Genomic DNA, 25,269 nt, shown 5'->3' with positions numbered 1-25,269 from the left:
CCGTGTGCTCCCCCTCAATGAGCAGTTTGGCCCCTGTCTGGCTTTTCTCTCCTGCAGCCTGAGGGCATGAAAATCTTTAAGAACATCAAGAGTGTCCTGCTGGATCCGACTGCCCGCGGCTCAGGTAGGGCCTGCTGGGGCGTCGCCCCTGTGGGTCTGAGGCTCTGCTTTGAAATCCCCCCCTCCGGAGCTTTGGTTGCTTATCAAATGTGTCAGGAGGAGCTGATGGCTTTATGGTTCCACCTACCCCCCAGAGTCACAAGGCACCGTGCTGCGCTGAGTGGGATATGACTGCCGTTAGTGGCTGGGCTGCAGCTGATAACAGCCTACCATTGCAGCCAGCTAATGGAGCTAATCCTTTAGCTCAAGTGTGCCTCTGGGGATCTAGCCCAGCTAGCATGGGGGGTGGTAGGGGCAAAGTATAAATCAAATGAGAGCAGTTTAAGGAGGTGAAATGTTTCTGAAGGTTCCCCCCATAACCAGTCCCCCCCCACACCCAGCCCCAGCAGCATGTATGTTTCATGGCAATGTGGGAGGCCCCAAAATTGCACACTGGAAGATAAACCTCTGTTCCTAAAATGCCCTAAATTGGGGGCCTTCTTTGGACACTGCAGGGCTCTGGGTAACTGACCAGAAGAGCCGCCCCGGGCGCTCTGGTCAAAATCACTCACCACGCCAGCACTGTTACGTTCCGGGGGTGCTTCCCTCTGTGACCCATGTGTTTCTTGCAGCCTCTGGGGAGCAGCTGGAGACAATCGCGCCTGTGGACATGAGTAACGTGGTCCCCAACACCGAGCCAGTGACCTTCATCAGCGTGAAGGGTAAGGCCTGGGGGTGGGGGGGGGTAGGCAGAGGTGGGTATGGGAGAGAGCTGCTAGTGGGGTAGGGAAGATGGCAGCAAGAGGTCCCCATCCACCACGTTTTAACCCGTTAGCACCAGGATCGAGGGCTTTTTCGCCCGGCAGTGGGCACTTAAGCTGTTTCTCATCAGCCCTCGAATCCCCCACTGCATGGCTAGAGAGAGAACAGTCCCTAGCTTTTATCAGGCATTTTACAAGGCCAGACGGTTTCATTAGTCCAGGAGCGGTTGGAGGGAGCAGTGGCAGATGCTCTAGGGTGACCAGGTGTCTGGTTTTCGACTGGAACGCCCAGTCGAAAAGGGTCCCTGGTGGCTCCGGTCAGCACTGCCGATGGGGCCGTTAAAAGTCCGGTCAGCAGTGCTGCGGGCCTAAGGCAGGCTAGTCCCTACCAGTCCTGGCTCAGCATTGCACCCTGGAAGTGGCCAGCAGGTCCGGCTCCTAGGTGGGGGATGGCCATGGCGCTCTGCACGCTGCCCCCACCCTGAGCACCGGCTGCACACTCCCGTTGGCCAGGAACCACGGCCAGTGGGAGCTGGGGGGCAGTGCCTGCGGGCAAGAGCAGCGGGTGGAGCCTCCTGGCCCCCCGTCTATGTGCCGGACCGGCTGGCTGTTTCCAGGGCGTGTGCAGCGTGGTGTCAGGACAGGCAGGAGCCTGCCTTAGCCCCGCTGTGCTGCTGACTGGGAGCCGCCCAAGGTAAGCCCACTCCCCAACCCCAAGCTTCAACCCCCCTGCCCCAGCCCTGAGCCCCCCCAAACCTGGAGCCCCCTCCGGCACCCCAAGCCCCTCATCCCCGGCCCCACACCAGAGACCGCAGCTCCAGCCCAGAGCCCATACCCCCTCCCACACCCCAACCCCCTGCCTCAACCCACAGCCCCCTTCTACATTCCAAGTCCCTTGGCCCCACCCCCCAGCCTGGAGCCTCCTCCTGCACCCCAAACCCTCATCCCCAGCCCCACCCCAGAGCCCGCACCCCCAGCCGGAGCCCTTACCCCCTACTGCACCCCAACTCCCTGCCCCAACCCAGAGCTCCCCCCCACACCCTGAACCCTCATTACTAGCCCCACCCTGGAGCCCGCACCCCCACTTAGAGCCCTTACCCCCTCCTGCACCCCAACCCCCTGCCCCAACCCAGTGAAAATGAGTGAGGGTGGGGGAGAGCGAGCCACCAAGGGAGGGGGAATGTAGTGAGCGGGGGCAGGGCCTCAAGAAGGGGCGGGGCCTCTGGGAAGGGGCAGGGCTAGGGTATTCAGTTTTGTGTGATTAGAAAGTTGGCAACCCTAAGAGGCTCCCTAAAAGTGTGGGGGGGCACTGGCATCTGAACCATGGGCCTGCCTCCCATGCTGCTCCTTCCCTGAGGCCCTGCCCCTTCCCCAAGACCCCACCCCTCACTCTCTCCTCTCTGTCCCCTCCCCATCGCTCACCCTTACGGCGGGTAAAAAGTGGTGGGGCCATGGCACCCCCTGATCTGGCACCCCTGGTTGGAGGGGACAGCGCCCAACAAGGTGGGGAGGGGCCTGGGCTTGGTGTTGGGGGGTAATGGGAGGAGTGGGCGGGACTAGGGGCATAGGGGGGAAGCGGCTGAGAAGGGGGCTGGCTTTGAGGGGTGGGTGTGGGGCTTGATGCCCACCAGGGCAAAGGAGGGAAGGGGCTGGGCTGGGTGGGTGAGGACTGGGTAGCAGGGAGTGGGGGGGGCTCTGCCCAGCTCTCACCCTCTCCGACCGGCCTGCCCAGGGGACATCGTGGGCGACACGGTGGAGAACTCCATCGACGGCGCCAACTTGAAGCACCTGATCCAGGTCCCGGCAGGCTGCGGGGAACAGAACATGATCGGCATGACCCCCGCTGTCATCGCCACCCACTACCTGGACAGCAGCCAGCAATGGGAGAGGCTCGGGGTGGAACGCAGGGCGGAGGCCATCAAGTTCATCACTCGGGGTGAATCTCTCTCTGGGTCGGGGGGAGGAGTTGGGCCGGGCAAAGAGCAATAGCTCGGGGCTCCTGCTGCTCTGAATGCCCTGTCCTGCCCCCGGGCACTGAGCCACCCTGGCTGAATTGTCTGAGTAGAGCGGAGCTGGCTAGGAGCCCGGGGTCTGTAAAGGAGCTGGGTCCCAGTCCCTTGAGGAACCTGGTGGATTAAAAGTAGGGGCCTGATTCCCAGTTCCCGTGCTTGAGGCAGGGACCGAGTGGGCAGGGCTTTAAGCCCCCTTGGTGCTCTCCCTATTCTAGGACTGTGCAGGGCCTTTCCTGGCCCCTGGTGTGAGCAACAGCAGCCTTGGGGCTGCTCTGATTTACTCTGGTATGGGAATCAGGGATGAACTATATTGCAGCCTGCTCTGGCTGCGCCCACAATCTGCCCCTCCACTGGGAGGCTGGGAACCAGCTGGGAGCAAGACCCTGCACTCCAGCTGGGATCACCCCTTCACAAGGGGAGTCTCAGGGGTCTGTTACACTCTCCCTGTTATGACCTCGTCATGCTGCTAGAGGGGGCCCACACGTAAGTGGAAATCAAGCCCCAGTTCTGTAAAGTCTGCCCCGAAGCAAATAGGCAGCCGGCAGTATCTGGGAAGCACCAAGGCAACAGGCTCATCCTGGCCTGTGCTGCTTACGTCATGCACTGCACCAGCATCAGTCGCCTTGTGGCAGTATTGCTCAGTGTCAGGGAGACTGCGACGCAGAATCTAACCCAAAGGGGATGGGAATGTGGGTACTTGTGGCTAGGTCCTCATGCCTGGGGGGGTGGAGATGCTGTGGCAATCTGTACTTTCCTTGGCTAGCAAGGAGTCCCGGGAGCTCATGAGATGGAAGAGCTACAGAGAGGTCTAGTGGTATCAGTGGGGACTGGGAGTCGAAATGCGGACTAGTGGTCTAGAGCAGTGCGGGGGTGGGCCTCAGAACTCCTGGGTTCCATTCCCAGCTGCGGGAGCAGAGCGTGTTACAGCTGGGCTGAGCACCTCAAACTGGGAATCCAGATTTTAACTTCTGCAGCTCAGGCCCCATCTCTGATCGCTTGATTTCAGGGTACACCCAGCAGCTGGCTTATCGGAAAGCAGATAACTCCTATGCAGCCTTCACAAACAGACCAGCGAGCACCTGGTAAAGCATGGGGCGCGGGGGGCAGAAACGTGGTGGGAACTGGGGCTGAGCTGTTGTCCTAACACACATCTGACTTCAGAGACTCTCCACTAAAGTCTCCCTGGCATGGGACCCAGAAGACCTGGGTTCAATTCTTCCTCTTCTGTTGACAACTCCATGTGGGACCTTGGGCAAGGCCCTTTGTCGATCTGGCCCGCACGTTCCCCGTCAGTAAAATTGGGTTAATGGCCTTTCCTTTCGATGGTGAGCCCTATGGAGCAGGGACTGCCTCTGGCTCTGGGTCTGTGCAGCGCCCGGCACAACGGGACCCTGATCTCAGTCGGTGTCTGGGCACCACCTAAAACAACGCAGACCCCCATCTCGGTCGGGGTCTGTGCAGTGCCTGGCACAATGGCGCACCCCATCTCAGCTGGGGGGTTGTGCAGTGTGCCCATTATGATGTGGGTGGGGGGGACCCATCTTGGTTGGGATCCCGGGCAGTGCCCAGCATGACAGTGAGGTGGGGGTAGGGTGTGATCTCAGATGGGGACCTCTAGGTTCAATCATAAGACAGCGTATGGTCACTGTTTAACTGATTAACAAACGGTTAAGAGCTGTTGCAATAACTGGTTGAGAGATGATTAGAGTCTCCGGCTTTTATACACGGCTGATAGCAATTGACATGGCATGCAACTCGTCTCCGTGGCGTATTAACCCGTTACGAAGGTACCCTTCATTTAAAGTGTGACCCACATTAATATGGGGTCGGGGCGGCTGGCTGCTCCTCCCCTGCTCACCCCAAGCCTTTCCTCCCCGGCAGGCTGACGGCCTACGTGGTGAAGGTCTTTGCCTTGGCCAACGAACTGATCGCTATCAACCCCGAGGTGCTGTGCGGGGCTGTGAAGTGGCTGATCCTGCAGACGCAGAAGCCTGACGGGGCGTTCCAGGAGGATGCCCCCGTGATCCACGGGGAGATGGTGGTGAGCTGCTCACCCTGGGGGGGCTGGATCTGGAGCTGGTGTCGCTTTGCTCCATGATGGAGCAGCGGCTTGGGAGATCGGGATCCGGGTTCCGAGTTCGGGCAGCGCCTGGGAACGGGGCACACAGGGCACGGGATGCGGAGCCTTCTGGAAACCCAGCCTTTCCTCTGGCTCTTCTCTTGCTAGGGAGGGTACCAGGGTTCGGAGCCGGACGCTTCTCTGACGGCCTTCGTTGTCATTGCGATGGTGGAGGCCAGAGACGCCTGTCAGCCGTATGTGGGGGTGAGTCATGCGGGCAGCACGCGAGGCCACCGAGTCTAGCACGTGGCGTTTTTTCATGTAGGGACAAGAATGTAGGAGTGGGGGCTAGTGACCAGGGGACTGGGTGTCAGGACTCCTGGGTTCTATTCCCAGCTCTGGGGTGGGAAGAGATGGGGCAACAGGACTCCTGGGTTCTATCCCAGGATGTTCTGGGAGGAGAGTGGGGGTCTAGTAGTCAGGACAAGGGGCTGGGAGTCAGGATCTGTGGGGCCTGGTAGTTGAAGTAGGGGTCTGGGAGTCAGGACCCCTGGGTTCTATCCCATGATCTGGGAGGAGAGTGGGGGTCTAGTTGTCAGAACAGGGGGCTGGGAGCTAGGACTCCTGGGTTCTATTCCCGGTTCTTCTGCTGATTCGCCTTTTAACCTTGGAAAATATGATTTCCCCTCTCCGTGCCTCGGTTTCCCTAGTCGACGCTCTCTCCCTTCTGGGCTCTAATGCGGGCTCTGGGGTCTCGGTGCCTTTTCAGAGCTTGGGCAGAAGCATCACGAAGGCTGGAGATTACTTGGCGAGGCGCATGAAAGACCTGAAGAAACCCTACTCCGTGGCCATCACGTCCTACGCGCTGGCGCTGCTGGGCCACGCTGGAGCAGGAGACAGGCTCATGGCGCTTTCCACGGGTGAGTGAGTCTCTGGCTCCAGAATCCACGTCTGCGTCTCAGGTGGGCAGCAGGAGAGACGCTGAGACAGAGCAAGCCATTGGGCTGACTAGCCTCGTATCCCACCTCTCCTTTGCTGTGTAGATCAGACCCACAGGCCCAGCTGGGCTGAGATCTCCCCCAGCACTGCATTGGGTCAGAGCCATGGGCCCGGCTACCCTGGTATCTCCTGCTATCTCAGCCTAGGCGCTGAGTTTTTTTTTTCCCCAGGGTGCTCCACCCCCGCTCTGCCCCATGGCCCTGCCCCCACCCTGCCCTTCCCCCGAGGCCCCCACCCTCGCTCTCCCACTTCCGACTCATGCTCCGCCCCCTCCCCAAGGCACCCGCCCACCTGCTGCTTGCTGCTCGCTGCCCTCCCCCAGACACCAAACAGCTGTTTGGCAGCGCCTCCGATCAGCTGTTTGGCAGCGCTTCCAATCAGCTGATCGGGGGTGCCGCCGAACAGCTGTGGCTGGTGAGGGCTGAGCACCCACTTCTTTTTCCCATGGGTGCTCCAGCCCTGGAGCACCCACGGAGTCGGTGCCTATTCACCTCAGATGAGACCAATAGCCCCACCTTGCCTTGTGTCTCCCCCCCCATAACTACACCACCGGGATGATTTAGTTGGGGATTGGTCCTGCTTTGAGCAGGGGGTTGGACTAGATGACCTCCTGAGGTCCCTTCCAACCCTGATATTCTGTGATTCTGTGATCACACCAATGGGCCCATCCAACCTGGTATCCTGCCTCCCTGCCCCCAAAATCAGGCCAATGGGCCCACCCAGCCCGATACCCCTTCCCGCTCCCAGACGCACCGGGCTATTCTGTGCTAGCTGCCAGCTGTGTATCTGACGGGGCGGGTCCCTCGCTGCTCCGCAGGAGGAACGCACTGGGCCGACCCCCAGTCCCGTCTCTACTCCATCGAATCCACCTCTTACGCCCTGCTGGCCTTGCTGAAGCAGAAGAGGTTGGAGCTGACAGGGCCCATTGTCCGGTGGCTGACGGAGCAGCGGTACTATGGAGGAGGCTACGGCTCAACCCAGGTAAATATCACCACTGCGGATCCCTGACCCAGACCCGAGGCGGGCCCACGTGTGACATGAGAAATGGCAGGTGAGGATCCATCTGGCAGCTGGCTCTGCTGAATTAGCCCAGCCGCTGACTGCAGCATATTGCCGGGTCCAGGGCATCATCCCATCTCTGGGGACGTCTCCTGGCATGGGGCTTCTATTTGTCCTATGGGAGACTATGCCACATCCTAGGGAGGCTTATGTAGTGGGGTGACCTGGCCCTGCAGATAGGGCATAGGACTGGGAGCCAGGATTCCTGGGTTCCCTTCCCAGCTCTGGGAGGGGAGTGGGCTCTAGTGTTAGAGCAGGGGGCCTGGGATCTTTCCCAGCTCTTCCACTGTGTTACTCCGCAACCTTGGATACGCCCCTTTCCTTCTCCAGGCCTCATTTTCCCCCTCGGAAAAGCACAGTGATCCCGCCCCCCCGCCCCCTTTGTAAAGCATTTCCCTCCCCGAAGCCCAGCCTGTGGGTGCTCAGTGTGTCCCTCTGGCTCTAGGCAAGCTGCCAACGTCACGGGTGATGGGAAGGGGCTCTGGGGAGCTTCTTGCTAAAACCCCATGGCCAGATGGCCGTGAGGTGTGGGCCATTGCTCTGCTGCTGGGGCTTGGGCCTTCCCCCTCTTTCCCCCACCAGCTCCCAGGAGTAGGATACACCCCCTCCTCCTGTCCCCCGCCCCCCAGGATTACACCCCTCAGACTCTTTGCCACCGCTGCCCCTAGGAGGGAATACATCTCCTTTGGGATCCCCCCACCCCCAGTCCCCACGAGGAGATATGTTACCCCAGAATTATCCCCTTCCAGAGCCTTTGCCCCCCAAGGGGAATATGCCCCCCAATATTGCCCCCTCCAGAGCCTTGCCTTCCTCCTCAAGGAGGGGTTATGCCCCCGCCCCAGGATTATCCCCTTTCCAAAGCCTTCGTCTCCCACCCCCAGTCCTTGCCAGCCTCCAGCACCATCTGTACCCCTCCCAGTTCCTAGGAAGGCCTCTCCCACACTCCCTTGCCAAGGCAGGTTGCTATCAGCCCTGTGTTCTGCATGGGAGACAGACGGTTCTTTGTTCCAAGGGGGAAGTGCAGCCCAGCCGCCCTGGGTTAATCACAGACTGAGGGGCAGCTGCTGTAGGAGCCTCTTGTTAAAATCTTGGCAGCAGCTCAGTGAACACGTGGGTTGGTCCGGTGAGATCGAGATGGGCTGCGTCTGAACCACCTGCATCTTGGGTCAGGCCTCTCCCCACAATGCGCAAGCAGGGCCCAGCGGATCCCATGAAGCCCCAGAATCTGCCCCGGGGCCACAGAATCGGCCACGGAATCTCAGCTTCTAGCCTTTTGTGGAAACTGCCAGCCAAGCGTGCGCTGCCTGCCTGAGTCTGCAGACAGTCTGACATGGCTGTGGGAGAAAGGAGCTGACCCCTGGCTATCCCACTGAGGTGTTTGAACCCTCAGGAGCTAATGCTGGTGATGGAGTATTATTTGCTCCTTTTTTGCTGTGGCTCACCAGAAGTATGCGTTCACTCTGGTCCCTAATGATGGCAGCCCACTTTCTAAAGCAGGCAGTCCACGGAGCATGTCGCAGAGCACAGAGAATGACTAAAGCATCTTCCAGGAAGGCCTTCTTCAGCCTAACAGAGTGGTAGGGCTCAATGCCAGGATAACTGGGTGACGTTCCCTGGCCTGTGAAATCCAGCAGGTCAGACTAGATGGTCTAATGGTCCTGTCTGGCCTTATTGTTTGTTCTTGTTCTGCGTTCCTCCACTAGATCAAAGCACCCTTTCGAACCCGGGGCTCCCCCACCCCACAAAGGTGCTTTACACACTGTCATCAAGTCACCTCCTGATCTCTCTGAGAAGCTGATTCAGCTCCTTCTGTGTCTCACTAAAGGCATTTTCTCCAGCCCCTCAAATCATGTTCGTGGCTCTTTTCTATCCGCTCCAATATTCCCACGTCCTTTGTTGCACACACCAGAACTAGGCGCAGCCTCCCCCCTGCGCCGCCCCTTCCCCCGATGCCCCACCCCCATGCCGCCCCTTCCCCCAATGCCCCGCCCCCATGCTGCCCCTTCCCCTGATGCCCGCCCCTGCGCTGCCTCTTCCCCGCAAAGACCCTGCCCCCCGCTCACTCCTCTCTGCCCCCTCCCCACTGTGGCTTGCCTTAAAAGTGATGGGGCCATGGCCCCCTGCCCCACACATTCCAGCGCCCCCGGCATTGCAGCGTTTCAGTCTCGCCAGTTCCGCACGCAGAGGAAAACTCCCCTCCCTGCTCTTGGTCACCGCTCCAAGGAGTAGCACAGTTCTCCTTCGTGGCCGTGGCGTAAGATTTTCTCTCTTTTACTGATGAGCCCTTTTTTAGCGCAAATCGCCGCCACCCCCATCCGCCTCCTCGGGGCCCCATCTCCCCAAAGCCGTAGCTTCCACTGGTCTCCCTAGAGCCGCCACTGCATTTCCAGCCACCCTGCACCCCATCCGCAGGGGTCTTGCTGCACGGTTTGCTGGGCGTCCCTCTGGGTCCGTGTGCATTAACCCCTTTGCCCCTTCCTCGCGACAGGCCACGATCATGGTCTTCCAGGCTCTGGCCCAGTACCAGATGGATGTGTCGGAAACCAAGGACACGGCCCTGGATGTTTCCATTAACCTGCCGGGTCGGAGCAGGCCGCTGCTCTGGAGGATCAACCGGGACAATGCCATGGTGGCCCGGACGGAGCGGGTAAGTCCCAGGGGCGTGGAGAGGGGGGACCGGGCTGAGCTACAGCTCACTTCATCGGATGTCTCATGGTCGCTAACCTACCCTCTCCCATCCCCACAGACCAAGCTGACCGACGGCTTCACCGTCTCTGCCAAGGGACATGGCAAAGGGACACTGTCGGTACGTATGGGCTGCTGAGAACCCTCCCATCGGCCTAGGGGGCTCCTGGACATACAGCGTGTGACTCTGAAAGCCCATTTCCGCAGCTGGCAGGGATCCTCCTGGATCTGAGGGGGAAGCAACTGCCCCCCCAATCTCAGTGCTGCCCCCTGCTGGATGGATCTGAGCAGGGCTGCCGGGCAATGAGATGCTTTGGGGAGGCCGCATCCCTTGTTCCGTCTCTCTCTCCGCCAACCCGAGCTTCTCTCAGGTCTGGCCATTTCTATCTGGCCCTAGGAATCCTGCGACAGCCTGGATTTGCCTGAGACTCCTCCCCATAGACCCCTGGGCCGGAGCAGCCTGGTCAATATCCGTCCCTTCATCGCCCCTTTCTTTCCCAGGTGATGACGGTTTATTACGCGCCCCTGACGGAGAGGGCTGCAGCCTGCAAGAAGTTTGACTTTAGCGTCTCTGTGCAAAGGGCACCTGATGGTAAAGACCTGGGATTCCTGATCAGGGGAGAGGGGACTGGTTTGAGGGGTGCCAGGCCGCAAGATGGCTATCTATATCCCGGTGAGAAAGGGGTTAACCTCCATGCAGCTTACCCCTTTTCTAAGCTGGCTGAGGAACAGAGCCCTGTCACTAGGCCTCAGTGGGTCACAGCTGAGAATGCCAAATTCCAGATAAACTGGTGAAAAACTAGAGCAGACTCACCCCCCACTGGTGGTTATTCTGTCACGAGATTATAGCAAGCCAGTAAGAAAAGCCACTCGACTTTATGAAGAGTGGTTACTGAAAACCAATTTAATCAAACTGTAGGCTCCTTCTAATCCCAAGAAATCAGCCACTTAGCCAGGTCAATCTGTAACTCAGATTTTACCCAATAATCATCTTGATGCCAATCCTGTAGTAACTAAAACTAAAGGTTTAATAAGAAAAGAAAAGATAATATACATACAAATAATTGCAAAGTCCTGTAGCAACGATGCAATAGACCGCTGGCTTGTAAAGTCTCTCTGGGAACTTCCAAAAGATTCGAAGGTCCGCAGTCCATATAGTTCAAAATGCTCCTTCTAACTGTAAATCCACAGGCCAGAGAATCAGGGCAGGAAAGTGGCAAAATGAAGCTGTCTCAGGGGTCTTTTATCTCCTCTGCCATGTGCTTAGGGACGTGCTGTCTCTGTTTGTGCAAAAAGAAGAGGAGGACTTGTGGCACCTTAGAGACTAACCAATTTATTTGAGCATAAGCTTTCATGAGCTACAGCTCACTTCATCGGATGCATTCAGTGGAAAATACAGACTAACACGGCTGCTACTCTGAAACCTGTTTGTGCAAAGTGACTGGCCTGAGATGGAGTCTGGGTCCCATGGACAATGATCACCCCTCCTTGGGAAGTTCGATAATTCACAGGGGCAGCCATTGCCTGTGGCCCGTTGTTAGAGTGAAGTGTCCTTAATGGGCTATCACCACACAGCTGTCTAGCCTTGATGTAAATCTTATCTGGTGGGTGTTACCCAGGAATACAGCACGTGTGAAATACAAGTCCCTGGCCAACAGTCGTAACTTTAGGTACACAGATGATACATGCATATAAACAGGACAGTCCTACTTAGCAAATCATCACTTTTCCATTGACACCTCATATGACACGCTTTGTACAAGACTTGTTGCAATTGTGTAACCGTGGCATTATCGTTCATCGGTTCAATCAGACAGCATCACAAGCTCCCCTGTAGGGAAAGACCTTGTTGCTTCTGTCTCCATCTTCAGAGTCACTGCGGGGGAAGATCTGGGCTTTATTTGGGACTCAGGCTGTTTCAGAACCGGGCTCCAGCTGCTTGCTTGGGGCTTGCTTGGAGCAGGGGTGCACGGGCAGCATTTGAGCAAGGGGTTCTCCCAGCAATTGCTCCCATTGCTCATGATTAGCTGGGAGCTGCAAGGGGCTGGGGAAGCAGATTGGGGTGTGGATGAATTTCCCCACTAAAAGAAAAATTGCTTCTTCAACAGGCTTTGATCTCAGAACCTAATTAGGTCCCAGTGTGGTGGGGGAAGTGTTAGCCGCTTAGAGATGGGGAAACTAAGGCAGAGATCACTCAGCAGCACTGTTGGGTATAGAACCCTGGCTCCTATTCCCCACCTGGGCCACTAGACCCCCATTCCCCTCCAAGGATAGAACCTAGGAGTTCTGATTCCTAGTCCCCCTGCTCTAACCATTAGACCGCACCCCTCTGCCACAGCTGGGACTAGAATCTAGGGCTCCTGATTTGCATGCCAGTAACCACAAGATCCTTTTTCTTCCCATGACGGAAGCAACTTGCACTTGGCAAACAAACTAGTCAAAATTGACACTTCCCTGGAAAACTGTATCAGAGATTGAAAAGATTAGGGCGGTTTATGAGAAGGGAGGAACTGAGAGGATGTGATAGAGATGCATACAAAGGAAGGAGCCTAGTCAAGGACCCGTGTTCAATTCTGCTCTGCCACAGATTCCTGTCTGACCTTGGGCCGGTCATTTAGTCTCTCTGTGCCTCAGTTTCCCTATCTGGAAATGGGAAACTGTCCCCACAACGAGGACAGACTGTGAGGTGCTCAGATAGTACGGCAATGGGGCCCGGAGAAATACTTTGGAGAGAGAGGAGAAGTCCTGTGTGGAAAGAGCAATAGCCCGGAGCTCTGATCTAGCGCTTTTCATCAGTGGCTCTCAAAGGGACAGATATTTAAAGGTTTTTAGGCTCCTAGCTCCTATTGAAACCAGTGAGAGGTAAACACCAATGTACCTTTAACTGTCAGGCCCCAGGCACTTCCCAAAGGAGACACAAGGACAAAGAGGCACTGAAAGAGAGACAAGTAACCACACAGGACAGATGAGAATCATGTTGCTTAGATGAGCGACTGGGTGACGGGAGCAGGATAAGGACCAGTGTACAACAGGCTGGGATAGTTTGGTGCCCATCTTGTGTGACTGTGTCTGTAAGTGGGGTGGGGGAATCCCTGAGGAGGGGGGAGTCCTCCCCTGGGAATAAATTTGGGATGATCCTGGTGCGTTTCCTCTCTGGAATCATTTTTAAATGTGTCTGGTGGTGTGGGGGGGCACCATTGATGAGACAGGAATGTGACCCCCCTGCTGTGTTGATGGGTCTTTGCAGCCAAGAAGCCGGAAGGAGCCCTGGCCTCTGTGTTCATCCAGATCTGCATGCGGTGAGTCATCCCCGGCGGCCATCACCCCCGCCACAGCTGCCCCCCACCCTAGAATGGTGGAGAGTGTGTCAGATCCTGGCTTGAGGTGTGTGTCCATGTCTCCGTTTAGTGCAGCGGCTCTCAAACGGTGGGTCACGACCCCATTTTAATGGGGTTGCCAGGGCTGGCATTAGACGTGCTGAGGCCTGGGGCTGAAGCCCTGAGCAGTGGGGCTCAGGCTTTGACCCTCCATGCTGGGTGATGGGGCTCAGTTTACAGGCCCCCTGCCTGGGGCTGAAGCCCTCAGGCTTCTGCTTTGGACCCCTGCGCTGGGCGGTGGGATTCAGGCTTTGGCCCCCTATGCTGGGCGGTGGGGCTCGGGCAGACTCAGGCTTCAGTCCCCCCTCCTGGAGTCGTGTAGTAATTTTTCTTGTCAGAAGGCAGTTGCAATGCAATGAAGTTTGAGAACCCCTGGTCTAGTGGTTACTGTCCCTGTAACAATAATAACCAATAGGAATTAGGCACCTAAATACCTTGGAGGATCTGGAACCTGGGGCCTACAACCTGCATGATTTCCAGTCCTACCCTTTCCCCCCACCCCGTTCGGCTTTCTTTTCCTGGCTATAGTGCCCACCCCAAGGCCGGCAGATCTCCTTGGCTGCACCCCGGCTGTTTTGGGTACAAGCTCCAGACTGCCCCCTAAAGGGCTAGTACACCCCTCCACAGCCCCCCAAGGGGTTATTTTTTGAGGGGGTGGCCTCCAGGATCTGCTTTCCCCACCGAGGTCTGTCCGGCAGCCATTGATGCCTGAATTGGTGCTACTTGGGATCCACGCGTCCCCTCTCCCGCTGCAACCAGGAAGGGCCGTGGAGGCAGTCGGCTGGGCTAGCAGCCTCCCCAGTGGCTTCGTCCAGCCAGCGTCCACTGGTCAGTGCCGATGGCCTCCAGAGAGGATCCGCTTTGTTGCCTGGCGGGTGTTTTCCTAGCCAAATCCTCTCTGCATCCTCCAGGTTCCTGGGAACGGTGGACTCCACCATGACCATCCTAGATGTCTCCATGCCCACCGGCTTCTCTCCAGACATGGATGACTTGGATAAGGTGAGCCCCACCCCCTCAACGTGTGGGGAGTTGGCTGCTCCCCTGGGACCAACCTAAGAATGGTGGTGGTGGTGGTTCGGGCAGGGGTTTTAACCTCTTCCATGCCAGGATCACACACACACAAATTTAGCAATCTGGGGAGGGCATCACAACCTCCTGATGCTTGTTGGGTCATGACTCAGGGACTTGGTGCCTTTCACCTCTTGGTCATTCTCGGTCACAGACTGGGGCAGCGGTAGGTGTTCTCAGCCGGTGGCTGTGTGATGGGGTCTCAGCCCAGTTCCTAGTGGGACAGGAAAGTCACTGTGTCATTGGCACGAACCAGCCCCCTCATTGGCAGCCCCTGTGTCAGATGGGCCATGGAGATGGTGCTCCCCTCTCATTCCTAGTGCGGGGTCCCTCCCAGGCAGGGCTGAACCACATCCAGAGAGGGTGAGGAGCGCGGAACTCACACGGTCGATGCCCTGTCCAGGTGTCACAAGAGGACTCAGACCCTGGGAATGTCAGTGGGCCAAGCCTTGTTCATGGGATCAGAGCAGAGAGCAAGAGGCAGACAGTAGGGGGTGGAGAAAGGGGTGTGAAGTCAGGAGGGGCAGAGCTGGGCACCCCCAAAGCTTTGGAAGAGTTGGGGGCCCAAGTGGGCACCGTCCAGCTTGCGGATTCTACTGGCTGATCAGTTTGGTTTCCATGCCCAGCTCACGAACCGTGTGGACAAATACATCTCCAAGTTTGAACTGGACACGGACCTGTCTGAGAGAGGTTCCCTCATCCTCTATCTAGACAAGGTACGGCTTGGCCATCCCCGCCCCCCCTTCTTTCTCTTTCTTTCTTTCCCCATCTTCTCTCTCTCTCTTTGTCACACTTAATATTAAGGTCCCACTGGATAATGGATTAATAAATGCTTCAGAGCTACTAATAAATGGCCAATCAATTGTTCTGGAGCCCAGCAGATCAGTAGGTTGCTTAACCCATCTCTGGGTACGTCTACACTGCAGCTGAAGGTGCGATTCCCAGCTCGGGCTAGTGCGCTAAAGATAGCGGTGTGGCTGCAGTGGCTAGCCAGCCGAGCTCTCAGACCAGACTAGAGTTGGGCAACCAGCCTGAGCTGCTGTCACTCGTGAGGCTGCAGCCATGCTTCTGTTTTCAGGCACAAGCTCATGTGTGCGTCGGCCAAGCTGGGGATGACACCTCCCAACTGCTGTGTAGACACGGCCTATAACTCCTTCCGCTGATAGCTGTCTGTGGCACATCCTGCTCCTGGCTGCCATGGGGATAGCCTCCATTCATCATGCATTAGCCCTTCAGAGTAAGGTTCAATTCCAAAGTGTGACCAATATTTGTAATTGGGTGGCTCCCAGAAGTCCCTGATTGGGGGTGGGGGGCAATGTTCCCGCTAATGTTTTCTAATTTGGGGAAGGGGATCTCCCCAAACTGCATAAGGATCCAGCACCCACCCTGCTCCCAGTGTAGGGGGCAGATCAGGCACCTGGCCAGAACACACTGTAGAGCAGCCCTGAAGTGGCTCTAATTTACACTGGGGCCCTGCACAGTCACGCAATATGGGGAGCACAAAGGGGGGGTGGGGTTTAAAGCCCCTGCCACCCCCTTATGCCCCCTGTCCCAAGTGCAGAGTGGAGTAACTGGGAATCGGGCCCTTTGCCACGCTATTGGCACTCTCTCCTGCCTGCAATGACCATGCCATTGCAGCTCCTAAGGGCCTTTCTCTTCCTCGCTAGGTGTCCAGCAAAGAGACAGACTGTCTGAAATTTAAAGCTCACCAGCACTTCGAAGTGGGTCTGATCCAGCCGGCAGCCGTGATGGTGTACGAGTACTACTCCCTGGGTTAGAGCATTCATCACTCGCTCATCTCATTAGCGCCCAGCAAAGCACGCTGGCCCCAGCGAACAGTCAGACAGAACCCTGGTGCAGTGTGCTACCCAATCAGGACAGGCTTGAGCCTTATCACCCCACTAGCTCTTCAGGGAGGCAAACCAGGGCAATGCCTGGGGCACTAGCCTGAGAGGCAGGAGATCTGGATTTGATTCCCCAGCTCTGCTTTTGACCTGGTCACTCTGTGACTCAGTTTCCTTTCTGGAAACAGCCTTTCCACCATCAGAATAACACTTCCATCCCCTTCTGCCCGCCCCCCCCAAGGAAATGATCACCAGTTTGCTGGCCTCTTTAAACCAGAGCATCCAGACCTCTGAGAAGCTAATTTAAGGGGAATGAGCCCACCTGGGTGGTTAATTGACTAACGAGCACCTGGGCATGATAAAAGCCCATCATTAGTAGGGGGTGCTGATAGAGAGAAGCCCTCCTAAAGGTGAGGAGTGCCAGGAGAAACAGAGGCCCCATAAAGGCAGGTGGCTGTGCAACCCCCCTGACCCTAAGGGAAAAGCTTTTAATTCAATTTTATTTGTATTTAATAAAGAAGAACCCCGGCAGGGGAATTTGGACGTATACATTTTGTGTGGAGTGCTAAAGGGAACCTGAAGCAGAAGGTGCTTGCAGTGCCACACGAGGCCAGGAGGGGGCAGTACAGGATGGGCAACAGAAATAAAATCTCAAAAATAAAATCAAACCCTTTCCCCAGCTGAGTTTTAGCTCTAAAAAGGGAGACAAGCCAGAGTCTCCATTAAGTTCACAAAGGACTTCGCTAGTGATTTTACATGGAAGATGCCCAGATACTACAGTGATGGGCAGCTGGATAAAATCCTCAAGTACACAAAGAGATTCCCCAGGGAATCGAAACCAGATTTTCTGGACAGAATAACCCGTCCTTTACCCGTAGCGCTTCGGGGCAGGGACTGTCTCTCGCTGTTGGTGCAGCATCTGGCACGAGGCGGCCCTGATCTCACCGTGTGAGTGTCCGTCTCCCAGCACGGGGGTCTGTCTCTCATTGTGCGTCTGTGCATGGTGCAGATTCAAACTCCAGGTGTTACCATTATACACTTAGTAACAAACCTTTTCTCTCTCTCTCAGAAAACCGCTGCACAAAATTTTACCATCCAACCCAAGACAGCGGCTTGCTGAAGGTGCTGTGTGAGGAAGACGCCTGCCGTTGCATGGAAGGTAAAGGGAGACCAAAGGGAGGGGGAAATTTCTCTGCTCTGTCCCTTCACTGGCTTCTATGCTACAGGTTGGAACCGCAACTGACCTAGTGGGCTTGGGCCAGTGAGAGCACGGGGGATGCAGCGCCAATGCACTAGCCGTGCCGGGTGCCGGCCCGTGGCAGCTCTGGGATCAGCAGCCCTCAGCGTGGGGCGAGCTTGGGGGATTTAATGGTTCTGGGTCCAGATTGCGCTCCTAGAACTCTCCCTCCGTGGTTCTCTGGTGGGGAGAATCTGTGGACGCTTCCAGCTCCCACCTTCGCACAGATAACATGCAAAGTGAGCTCTTCCCCTTGGCCAGGCCCTGATCTCTGGCTGCCTCTGGGACCTTCCCACATGGAGGGGGCACAGGCCTGAGTGTCAGGATTCCGGGGTTCTATTCCCTGCTCTGGGAAGCGAGTGGGGACTAGTGGTCAGAGCAGTGGAGGGCTGGGAGTCAGGACTCCTGGGTTCTATTCCCACCTCTGCCATTGATTCATCATGTGACCTAGGGCAAACTCATTGCCCTGTTTATGCCACAGCTTCCTTGTCTGTGCAATGAGGGTGACGCCCACCTATCACCCAGGGGGGCTGTGAAGCTGAATTCATTCATGTCCGTAAAGGGCAGCGAAAGCCTGGTGTGAAAGGGGCTGTAAACCTGCTACTTCACTAGAATCGTCTGCTTCTGTCCCCAGAGAAATGCAGCCTGATCAAGAAATTTAAACAACCCCCCGCTGACATCTCTGTCCGCATCGAAGCCGCGTGTGAGGCTGGGGTGGATTACGGTAAGACAGGCCCTGTGTTCTGGCCCTATTTCTCCTGATCAGCTGTTGTCCAAGGGAGGGCCAAAGCTGGGGGGTGGTGGGGCAAGATCTGCCAGTGATCCCAGAGGCAATTAACTCCTGATCTGGGAAAAGATAATTGCAATGAGCGTAGTGGCAGCAGGCCACGTAACGGGGTATATGTGGACTCCACCACATTCCTTGGCTGATACAGAGATGGGGGCTCTGGGCTGGGACTCAGCAGAGCTGGGATCTGTTCCTGCCTCTGGCCTGCTGGGTGACCTTGGGCAGGTCATATCCCTTCAGTGCCTCAGTTTTCCCAACTATAAAATGGGGATAACGATACTGACCTAATTTGAGATCTAACGATGATAAGACCTAGGTACAATGATTTATCTGAAATGGATGGCTGAACTTTTTTAACAAGTGTTTTTTCCCCACCTGTTGCTCAGCCATTTGAGTTAAATATTTAAAACCCACCAAGTTTTAAACAGTCTGAATAAAACCCACTCCCCGTTCCCAATTAGACTGAGGACAGCCATGCCTGGGAGATCCGCTCTCTGGGCAAACACAGAGCCCTCTGGTGGGGGGTGGGGAAGAGTCTGAATTCATCATGTATCTTCCCCCAGGCCTTTTACACAGCAAGACAACCTGGATCAAGCCCATTCCCACCCCCACCTGCAGGTTCCCCTTTAGTGCCTGAGACCCATTGATGTAGGACCCTACATCCCACACCCTCACTGATCAAGGAAGCAGCCAAGCGCTGAGCAAGTGGGATTCTAGATGACAACTGGTGTTGCCCCTTTGCCCCAGTGGGTGGGATTTGATTCTGTTCTGTATAGGTTCTTGTCCCATAAGACACAGATCTGGAAGGGACGCTCTGGGTCATCAAGTCCAGTCCCCTGCAGACACCTCCATCACCGTGGTACCTGGCCTGTATTCTGTAGATCCACCTAGACGGTCGCGATGGCGCCGTCGGGCTTTAGCAGATCTCTGACTGCCATCTTCTCCCCCAGTCTATAAAGCTCAGCTGGTGAAGGTGGAGCAGAACGGGATGTACAATTACTTCACTATGAGGATCGTGCAGGTCGTTAAGGAAGGTAACGGCCCTTGCGGTGAATGTCTGTCCGCGTCTCACCCTGCGTGCCAGCTGTCCTCATCACAGGGTGCAATGCTGCTCCTCTCTCATCCGCCGTCCCCCGCTCAGGGGCTTTTAACCTGCGTTTTATTTCTCTACATCTGGGGAGGTGAATTTAGTGCTCCTTGAAAACGATGGAGTACATGGCACCAGCTGAGAACCGCACAGTTCAGGAGGGCTCATGAAGTCAGTCCACGCAGCTGATGCCCCACAGTCCAGACCCACAGCCCCCGGCTGACCCAGCCCTGGGCTTCCCCCCCGCCCCAGCTCTGCCAGTGCCCCTCCATCCTGACCCACAGCCCCCTGCTAGCCCAGCCCTGGGCTTCCCCCCTCCACCCCAGCTCTGCCAGTGCCCCTCCATCCTGACCCACAGCCCCCGGCTGACCCAGCCCTGGGCTTCCCCCCTCCACCCCAGCTCTGCCAGTGCCCCTCCATCCTGACCCACAGCCCCTGGCTGACCCAGCCCTGGGCTTCCCCCCCGCCCCAGCTCTGCCAGTGCCCCTCCATCCTGACCCACAGCCCCCTGCTAGCCCAGCCCTGGGCTTCCCCCCTCCACCCCAGCTCTGCCAGTGCCCCTCCATCCTGACCCACAGCCCCCTGCTAGCCCAGCCCTGGGGTTCCCCCCTCCCAGCTCTGCCAGTGCCCCTCCATCCTGACCCACAGCCCCCTGCTAGCCCAGCCCTGGGCTTCCCCCCTCCACCCCAGCTATGCCAGTGCCCCTCCATCCTGACCCACAGCCCCCTGCTAGCCCAGCCATGGGCTTCCCCCCCACCACCCCAGCTCTGCCAGTGCCCCTCCATCCTGACCCACAGCCCCCTGCTAGCCCAGCCATGGGCTTCCCCCCCACCACCCCAGCTCTGCCAGTGCCCCTCCATCCTGACCCACAGCCCCCTGCTAGCCCAGCCCTGGGCTTCCCCCCTCCCCTCCCCAGCTCTGCCGGTGCTCCTCCATCCTGACCCACAGCCCCCTGGGCTCCCCTTTCACCTTCAGTCATGTCCCTTAGACCCCCTGCTATGCCCAGGGCTGGATTAATCTTTTGTGGGCCCCGGCACCCAGACCTTGGCCCTGTCCCCCGCTACGCCCCTGCTCAGCCCCTTCCCACCGAGACCCCTCCCATGCTCTGCCCTGAGGCCCCGCCCCTGCTCAGTCTCTTCCTTCTAAGGCCCCGCCCACCACTTGCACTGGGGGGAGGGGGAGGAGAGGAGCAAGCAGTGGGTGGGGCCACAGGGGGCGGGGCCATGGTCCGGGGCCAGGGCCCCCTCTGAGTGTGAGCCCAACGCCACAGCATCATTGTAAACCCGGTACCGGCCATGCCACACCTGGGCTTCCCTCTCCCTAGCTCTGCTGATGCGCCTTAATCCCACCCCACAGCCCCCCTGCTATTCCAGCCCTGTGTTCCCCCCCTCAGCTCTGCCAATGCCCATCGTGTCATCAGAGACGTTGTGAAAAACGGCCTTGCCCGTCCCCGAGAGCCCGTCACGCTGAGGTGCGCGGCTAGAAAACGCTCCAGACTGATCAATGCTCCAGTTATCTCCAGCGTGGCACTGCCCCCGCGTCCCTCCCGGTGGCTTTTAGTTGTCAGCTTCCACCTTGGTAGTCTCCTAACCGCTCCCCGAGCCTGCCAGGGGCTCCGCGGGAGAGGCCGACACTTCCAAACGTTGTCTTCGTTCTAGATCAGAACACAGCCAAAAACCAAAACTTCCTGCTCAACCAAATTTTGATTCAGGTCAGCGGCAACGCTCCTTTGCGATCAAACCAAACGCTTCCGTTCTGATCTTGACTTTCCCGACGGTTCTAGTAGAAAATAAAATAATTTTTGAATCAAAAAAACCCTCAGTATTCCAGTCCCAAAGTGGAGGATTTTGGCTGAATCAGCACACTCCTTTCAACGTTTTTTTTAAACAAAGTTTTGTCCGAATCGACACGTTCCTCCTGATTTCAACAAACCGGTATTTTGCGATGGAAAATTGTCCTGTTAAAAAAACGTTGATCAGTGTTACCCCTGCCTGAGAGGCAGCCAGGGCCCTTTGTGATGCCGGCCCTGAACTGGCTGCTGCTTTCATCCCATTCAGCTGCATGTTTTCAAAGATGACTAGAGGAGTTAGACACTCAAGTCAGTGTGATTTGGACTCCTAAATCCCTTTGACTCCTTTGAGAAGCCCAGCCTAAATATCAAACCTGCCGCACGTTTACTTGCAGTATATATTTCAGTCACTCACTGTCACTGTGCACTTAAGAGGCCCACACAGCATGTGGTCCCTGGTAAACATGAGAGACAAAGCTGCATGTCAAGCTCTGTGGAAACCAGTTTGTTAGAGTCTCTGATTGTTTCCTTTAATAAACGCCCCCTATTTAAAAGACTGTGATTCCATGTCTTGTGACCATGGGAGGCCTTTTCCAACAAGATAGAAGAGTCCAGATTCTGATCTCATTTACACCAGCATAAATCAGGAGTGACTCTATTGACAGGGATTTTGAACTCACCTGCCCCGATGTCCTAAGAACTGGGCCATACTGGGTCAGACCAATGGTCCATCTAGCCCAATATCCTATCTTCCAACAGTGGCCAATGCCAGGTGCTTCAGAGGGAATGAATCATCGAGTGATCCATCCCCTGTTTTCCACTCCCAGCTTCTGGCAGCCAGAGGCTTGGGACACCCAGTGCATGGGGTTGCATCCCTGACCATCTTGGCTAACAGACATGGATGGACCTATCCTCCAAATCTCAATCCAGAGCGACCCCAGGGAGACAGATTCTGAGCACATGTCAAACTAAAAGAGACCCTTTGAAATCAAGAGTCACTCTGGATTGGTACCTGTTTAACTGAGATCAGACTCTTCTGCAGTGGGTCTGGCTCCTGTTCGCTGATCTGTCATCAGTGATCATTCTGCTCCCCATGCTCATAGGGCATCACTGGCTTTTTTTTTTTAAAGGGACAGAGCAAGGCATCCAGGGAAAGACCCGTCGATTTATCAGCCCAGTGGCTTGCAAGGCGACCCTGAACCTGCTGGAGAACAGAAGCTACTTGATCTGGGGCCTCAGCAGTGACCTGTGGGATCTGAAGACTGAGTGAGTCTCCAGCAGGCTCCTGGAGAGGCAGGAGGATTATGAGGAGGGGGGAAGAGTGGGCTGGTGGTTAATGCACTAGGCTGGGACGCAGGAGAAGTGGGTTCAATTCCCAGCTCTGCCACTGACCCCATGTGATCTTGGGTAAGTCACTTCATCTCTATGCCTCAGTTCCTGCTCTGTGCAGCACCCAGCAACAGTGGGGCCCTGAGCCAAGAGCTCCCATACTAACAATGGGGGGTGGTTCCCCTTAATGCCCTGTGATCTCTGCCAGGCTGTACGCTGGACATGCGGGGTCACCCCCTCACCCGCGAAGGGCTGTGGTAATGTTTCCTCCTGCTCTCTTTCCCAGGATGGCTTACTTGCTTGGGAGCGGTTCCTGGGTTGAGCTGTGGCCAAACCCCATGGAATGCCAACAGGGACATTTCCGTGCTCTCTGCAAGGGGCTGGAGGAGTTTGCCCAGCACATGATGACAAACGGCTGCCCTTCATAGGCCGAGAAGAGGAGGACCCAGGAACGTCACTAGCTGTCACCCTTTCTGTGGGGAGGTCTCCCTTGTCCTCCATGCCCCCATCTATAATGTTAATTGGAGTCATGGCAGAACCTCTATACATTTCACAGCAGCAGGGGTAGGACTTTCGCCCTCCTGCATGCAGTCCCCTGCCTCTGGATCTGCAGGAGAATCTCCTACAGCTGCTCGTAGCATGGGCTTATGACACACAGTTATGCAGTTCAAATTCCATCCAGTAGAGGGCAACAGTGGATGTACACACAGCTCATGACACTGCTGTTTTCCATAACCCTCTATTATCCTTGTAATACCCCCTACTCTGCGATTTCTATTGATCCAAGCTCTCTGGACACAGAGGACAGAGCACGGAACCGTAGCTCGTGTGGGTCGTTCCCACCTCTGAGATACCCAAGGCCTCTGTCATTTCTTTACACCGTGGCACACTTCAACCGTCCCTGAACTGAACTGAATACTCCTTTGTACAGCACCTGTTACAATGCCCACCCCCTCTGAATCCTCAATCCAGAAACTTTGTGCCTCCTGAGGGAGCTATCCTGAGGCATCTGTCTGGGTTTGTACCTGTTTTATCCCACGAATGTGAATAAAGTTTTGCGGCAGCAGGGAAACGGCTATCAGCACCCTTAAGGGGAGATTTATTTCATGGGCTGCTCTAGATTGACTCCAAGCCCTCTATACCCCTAGGGAAACTTAATGCCCCATGTGGATGCTCTAGATGGTAAGATCTTTGGGGCAGGAGCTGTCTTTTCATTCTGTGGTTGTACAGCGCCTGGCGCGGTGCGGTCCTGGGTGCTGTGATCAAACAAATAATTTAAAATAGCCTGGAATAAAGGTGACTTTATTCCAGAATGACTCTGCATTAGAAGCACCCTAATACTTGCAGAATAAAGTGATTTCTGGTCTGGAATTGAGTATCCAGGAGGAGCTACTCCAGTCAGTGTCTCTGTATAAACAAGGAAGGATGATGGTCTAGTGGTTAAAGCATTGACCTAGGATGTGGGAGCCTTCGGTTTAATTCCCTACTCTGTCCTCTTCTGACCCTGGGCAAGTCACGTGGCCTCTCTGTGCCTCAGTTCCCCCACTGAACAACAGGGATAACAGCACTGCCTCACAGGGGGTCGAGGATAAACCCATTAAAGAGTGTGAAGTGTTTGAGTTCCAGTGATGAAAAGCACCATATCAGAAATCGGCGTTATTTCATTACCAAGCTTCCCCCTGTGCCCACCCCTTCTTACGCAGCAGGAAGACGAAGGGGGAACATTTTGGCTAAGATTCCTGAGCACGGACCCAGCCTTGGCACATCTGGGCTCCGCCTGCAATCAAGCAACCCCAAGCAATCTCTAGGGTAAAAGGCAAAGGACCCTCCCGTGCTGTTTTGCTGAGCATTCGGGTTGGCTTTTGCTCGGAACTGGCACATCTCAGCAAGTGGCGGGTTTGTTTAAAGCCTTCCATGATCCAGAGGCTTGATTCTCACTTGCCCTACAGCCCCTTTGATGCTGCCGTTGCAAAGTAAAGGGACCACAGAACTGAGAGATCTCTCCTGGCAGAGGGCATTGCTTGAGCTGCTAACCCCTTGAAGCTCCTGACACAGGGGATGTGGTCAAGCTGGAGTGGGCATGGCCAGCATGAAAAACTAGCCAAACAGCAGTCCAGATTAGTTAGTGGTGCGCTAGCCATGCCCCCTTGGCTCTGGCCACACTTGTGCTCCACATCACTGCAGGGAAGCCCTGGTGGCTCTTCAGTGTGTAGGTTAGAGTTGCCTCAAGGCAACTAAGCAGGAAGGGGCAAAAATGGTGTAAACTCACCTCTGCCCCGTCCCTGATGCCAGTGGTGAATGGATCTCAGCCAGAGCAGGGAATCAGGGGCCCAGCCCAGGGTTTCCAGCAATTGTGGGGTACAAAGCCCCCATGTGGGCAGCTTCTCACTGGGCTGGTTCTGGGCCTTGCTCCAGCCAAATCCCAGAACTGCAGTGAGCAGGGAAATTGTTACTAAGACCATAAGAACGGCCATACTGGGTCAGACCAATGGTCCACCTAGCCCAGTGTCCTGTCTTCTGACAGTGGCCAATGCCAGATGCTTCCAATCATCAGGTGATCCATCCTCTGTTGCTCAGTTCCAGCATCTGGCAGTCAGAGGTTTAGGGACACCCAGAGCATCTTGGTCCCTGACTATCTTGGTCAATAGCCATTGATGGACCTAACCTCCATGAACGTATCTAATTCGTTTTTGAACCCAGATATAGTTTTGGCCTTTGCAACCGCCCCTGGCAACAAGTTCCAGAGGTTGACTGTGCGCTGTGCGAAGAAATACTTCCTTTTGTTTGTTTTAAGCCTGATGCCTAGTAATATCATTGGGTGAGCCCTAGTTCTTGTGTTCGGTGAAGGGGTAAATAACACTTCCTTAGTCACTTACTCCGCACCAGTCCGGATTTTAGAAACCTCCAGTTTATCCCCCCCCCCCCTTAGTTATCTCTTTTTTAAACTGAGCAGTCCCAGATTTTTTAATCTCTCCTCCTATGGACGCTGCTCCACACCCCTAATCATTTGTGTTGCCCTTCTCTGCACCTTTTCCATTTCAAATACATCTTTTTTGAGTTGGGGTGACCAGAACTGC

General features: G+C 56.0%; 1 protein-coding gene across 1 annotated transcript in view; it reads left to right on the top strand.

Moving 5' to 3' along the window:
- LOC141974845 (complement C3-like) overlaps window positions 1-23,343 on the top strand; it is a 46,765-nt gene extending 23,422 nt beyond the window's left edge. Inside the window, exons 22-41 of the mRNA XM_074934861.1 lie at window positions 58-124; window positions 732-821; window positions 2,593-2,796; window positions 3,879-3,954; window positions 4,754-4,913; window positions 5,100-5,195; window positions 5,701-5,851; window positions 6,748-6,911; window positions 9,478-9,636; window positions 9,736-9,795; window positions 10,176-10,266; window positions 12,922-12,973; window positions 13,963-14,050; window positions 14,746-14,835; window positions 15,787-15,892; window positions 17,033-17,122; window positions 17,835-17,924; window positions 18,938-19,021; window positions 21,994-22,129; window positions 22,479-23,343. Of these exons, the coding sequence (XP_074790962.1) occupies window positions 58-124; window positions 732-821; window positions 2,593-2,796; window positions 3,879-3,954; window positions 4,754-4,913; window positions 5,100-5,195; window positions 5,701-5,851; window positions 6,748-6,911; window positions 9,478-9,636; window positions 9,736-9,795; window positions 10,176-10,266; window positions 12,922-12,973; window positions 13,963-14,050; window positions 14,746-14,835; window positions 15,787-15,892; window positions 17,033-17,122; window positions 17,835-17,924; window positions 18,938-19,021; window positions 21,994-22,129; window positions 22,479-22,620 (2,196 nt within the window). The 3' untranslated portion in view covers window positions 22,621-23,343. The remainder of the gene's footprint in view (window positions 1-57; window positions 125-731; window positions 822-2,592; window positions 2,797-3,878; window positions 3,955-4,753; window positions 4,914-5,099; window positions 5,196-5,700; window positions 5,852-6,747; window positions 6,912-9,477; window positions 9,637-9,735; window positions 9,796-10,175; window positions 10,267-12,921; window positions 12,974-13,962; window positions 14,051-14,745; window positions 14,836-15,786; window positions 15,893-17,032; window positions 17,123-17,834; window positions 17,925-18,937; window positions 19,022-21,993; window positions 22,130-22,478) is intronic.
- The last annotated feature ends 1,926 nt before the right edge of the window (window positions 23,344-25,269 follow it).

Source organism: Natator depressus, chromosome 20 (genome assembly GCF_965152275.1).
Source record: "Natator depressus isolate rNatDep1 chromosome 20, rNatDep2.hap1, whole genome shotgun sequence".
Classification (NCBI taxonomy): domain Eukaryota; kingdom Metazoa; phylum Chordata; order Testudines; family Cheloniidae; genus Natator; species Natator depressus.
This window is presented reverse-complemented; position numbering and strand designations above follow the sequence as displayed.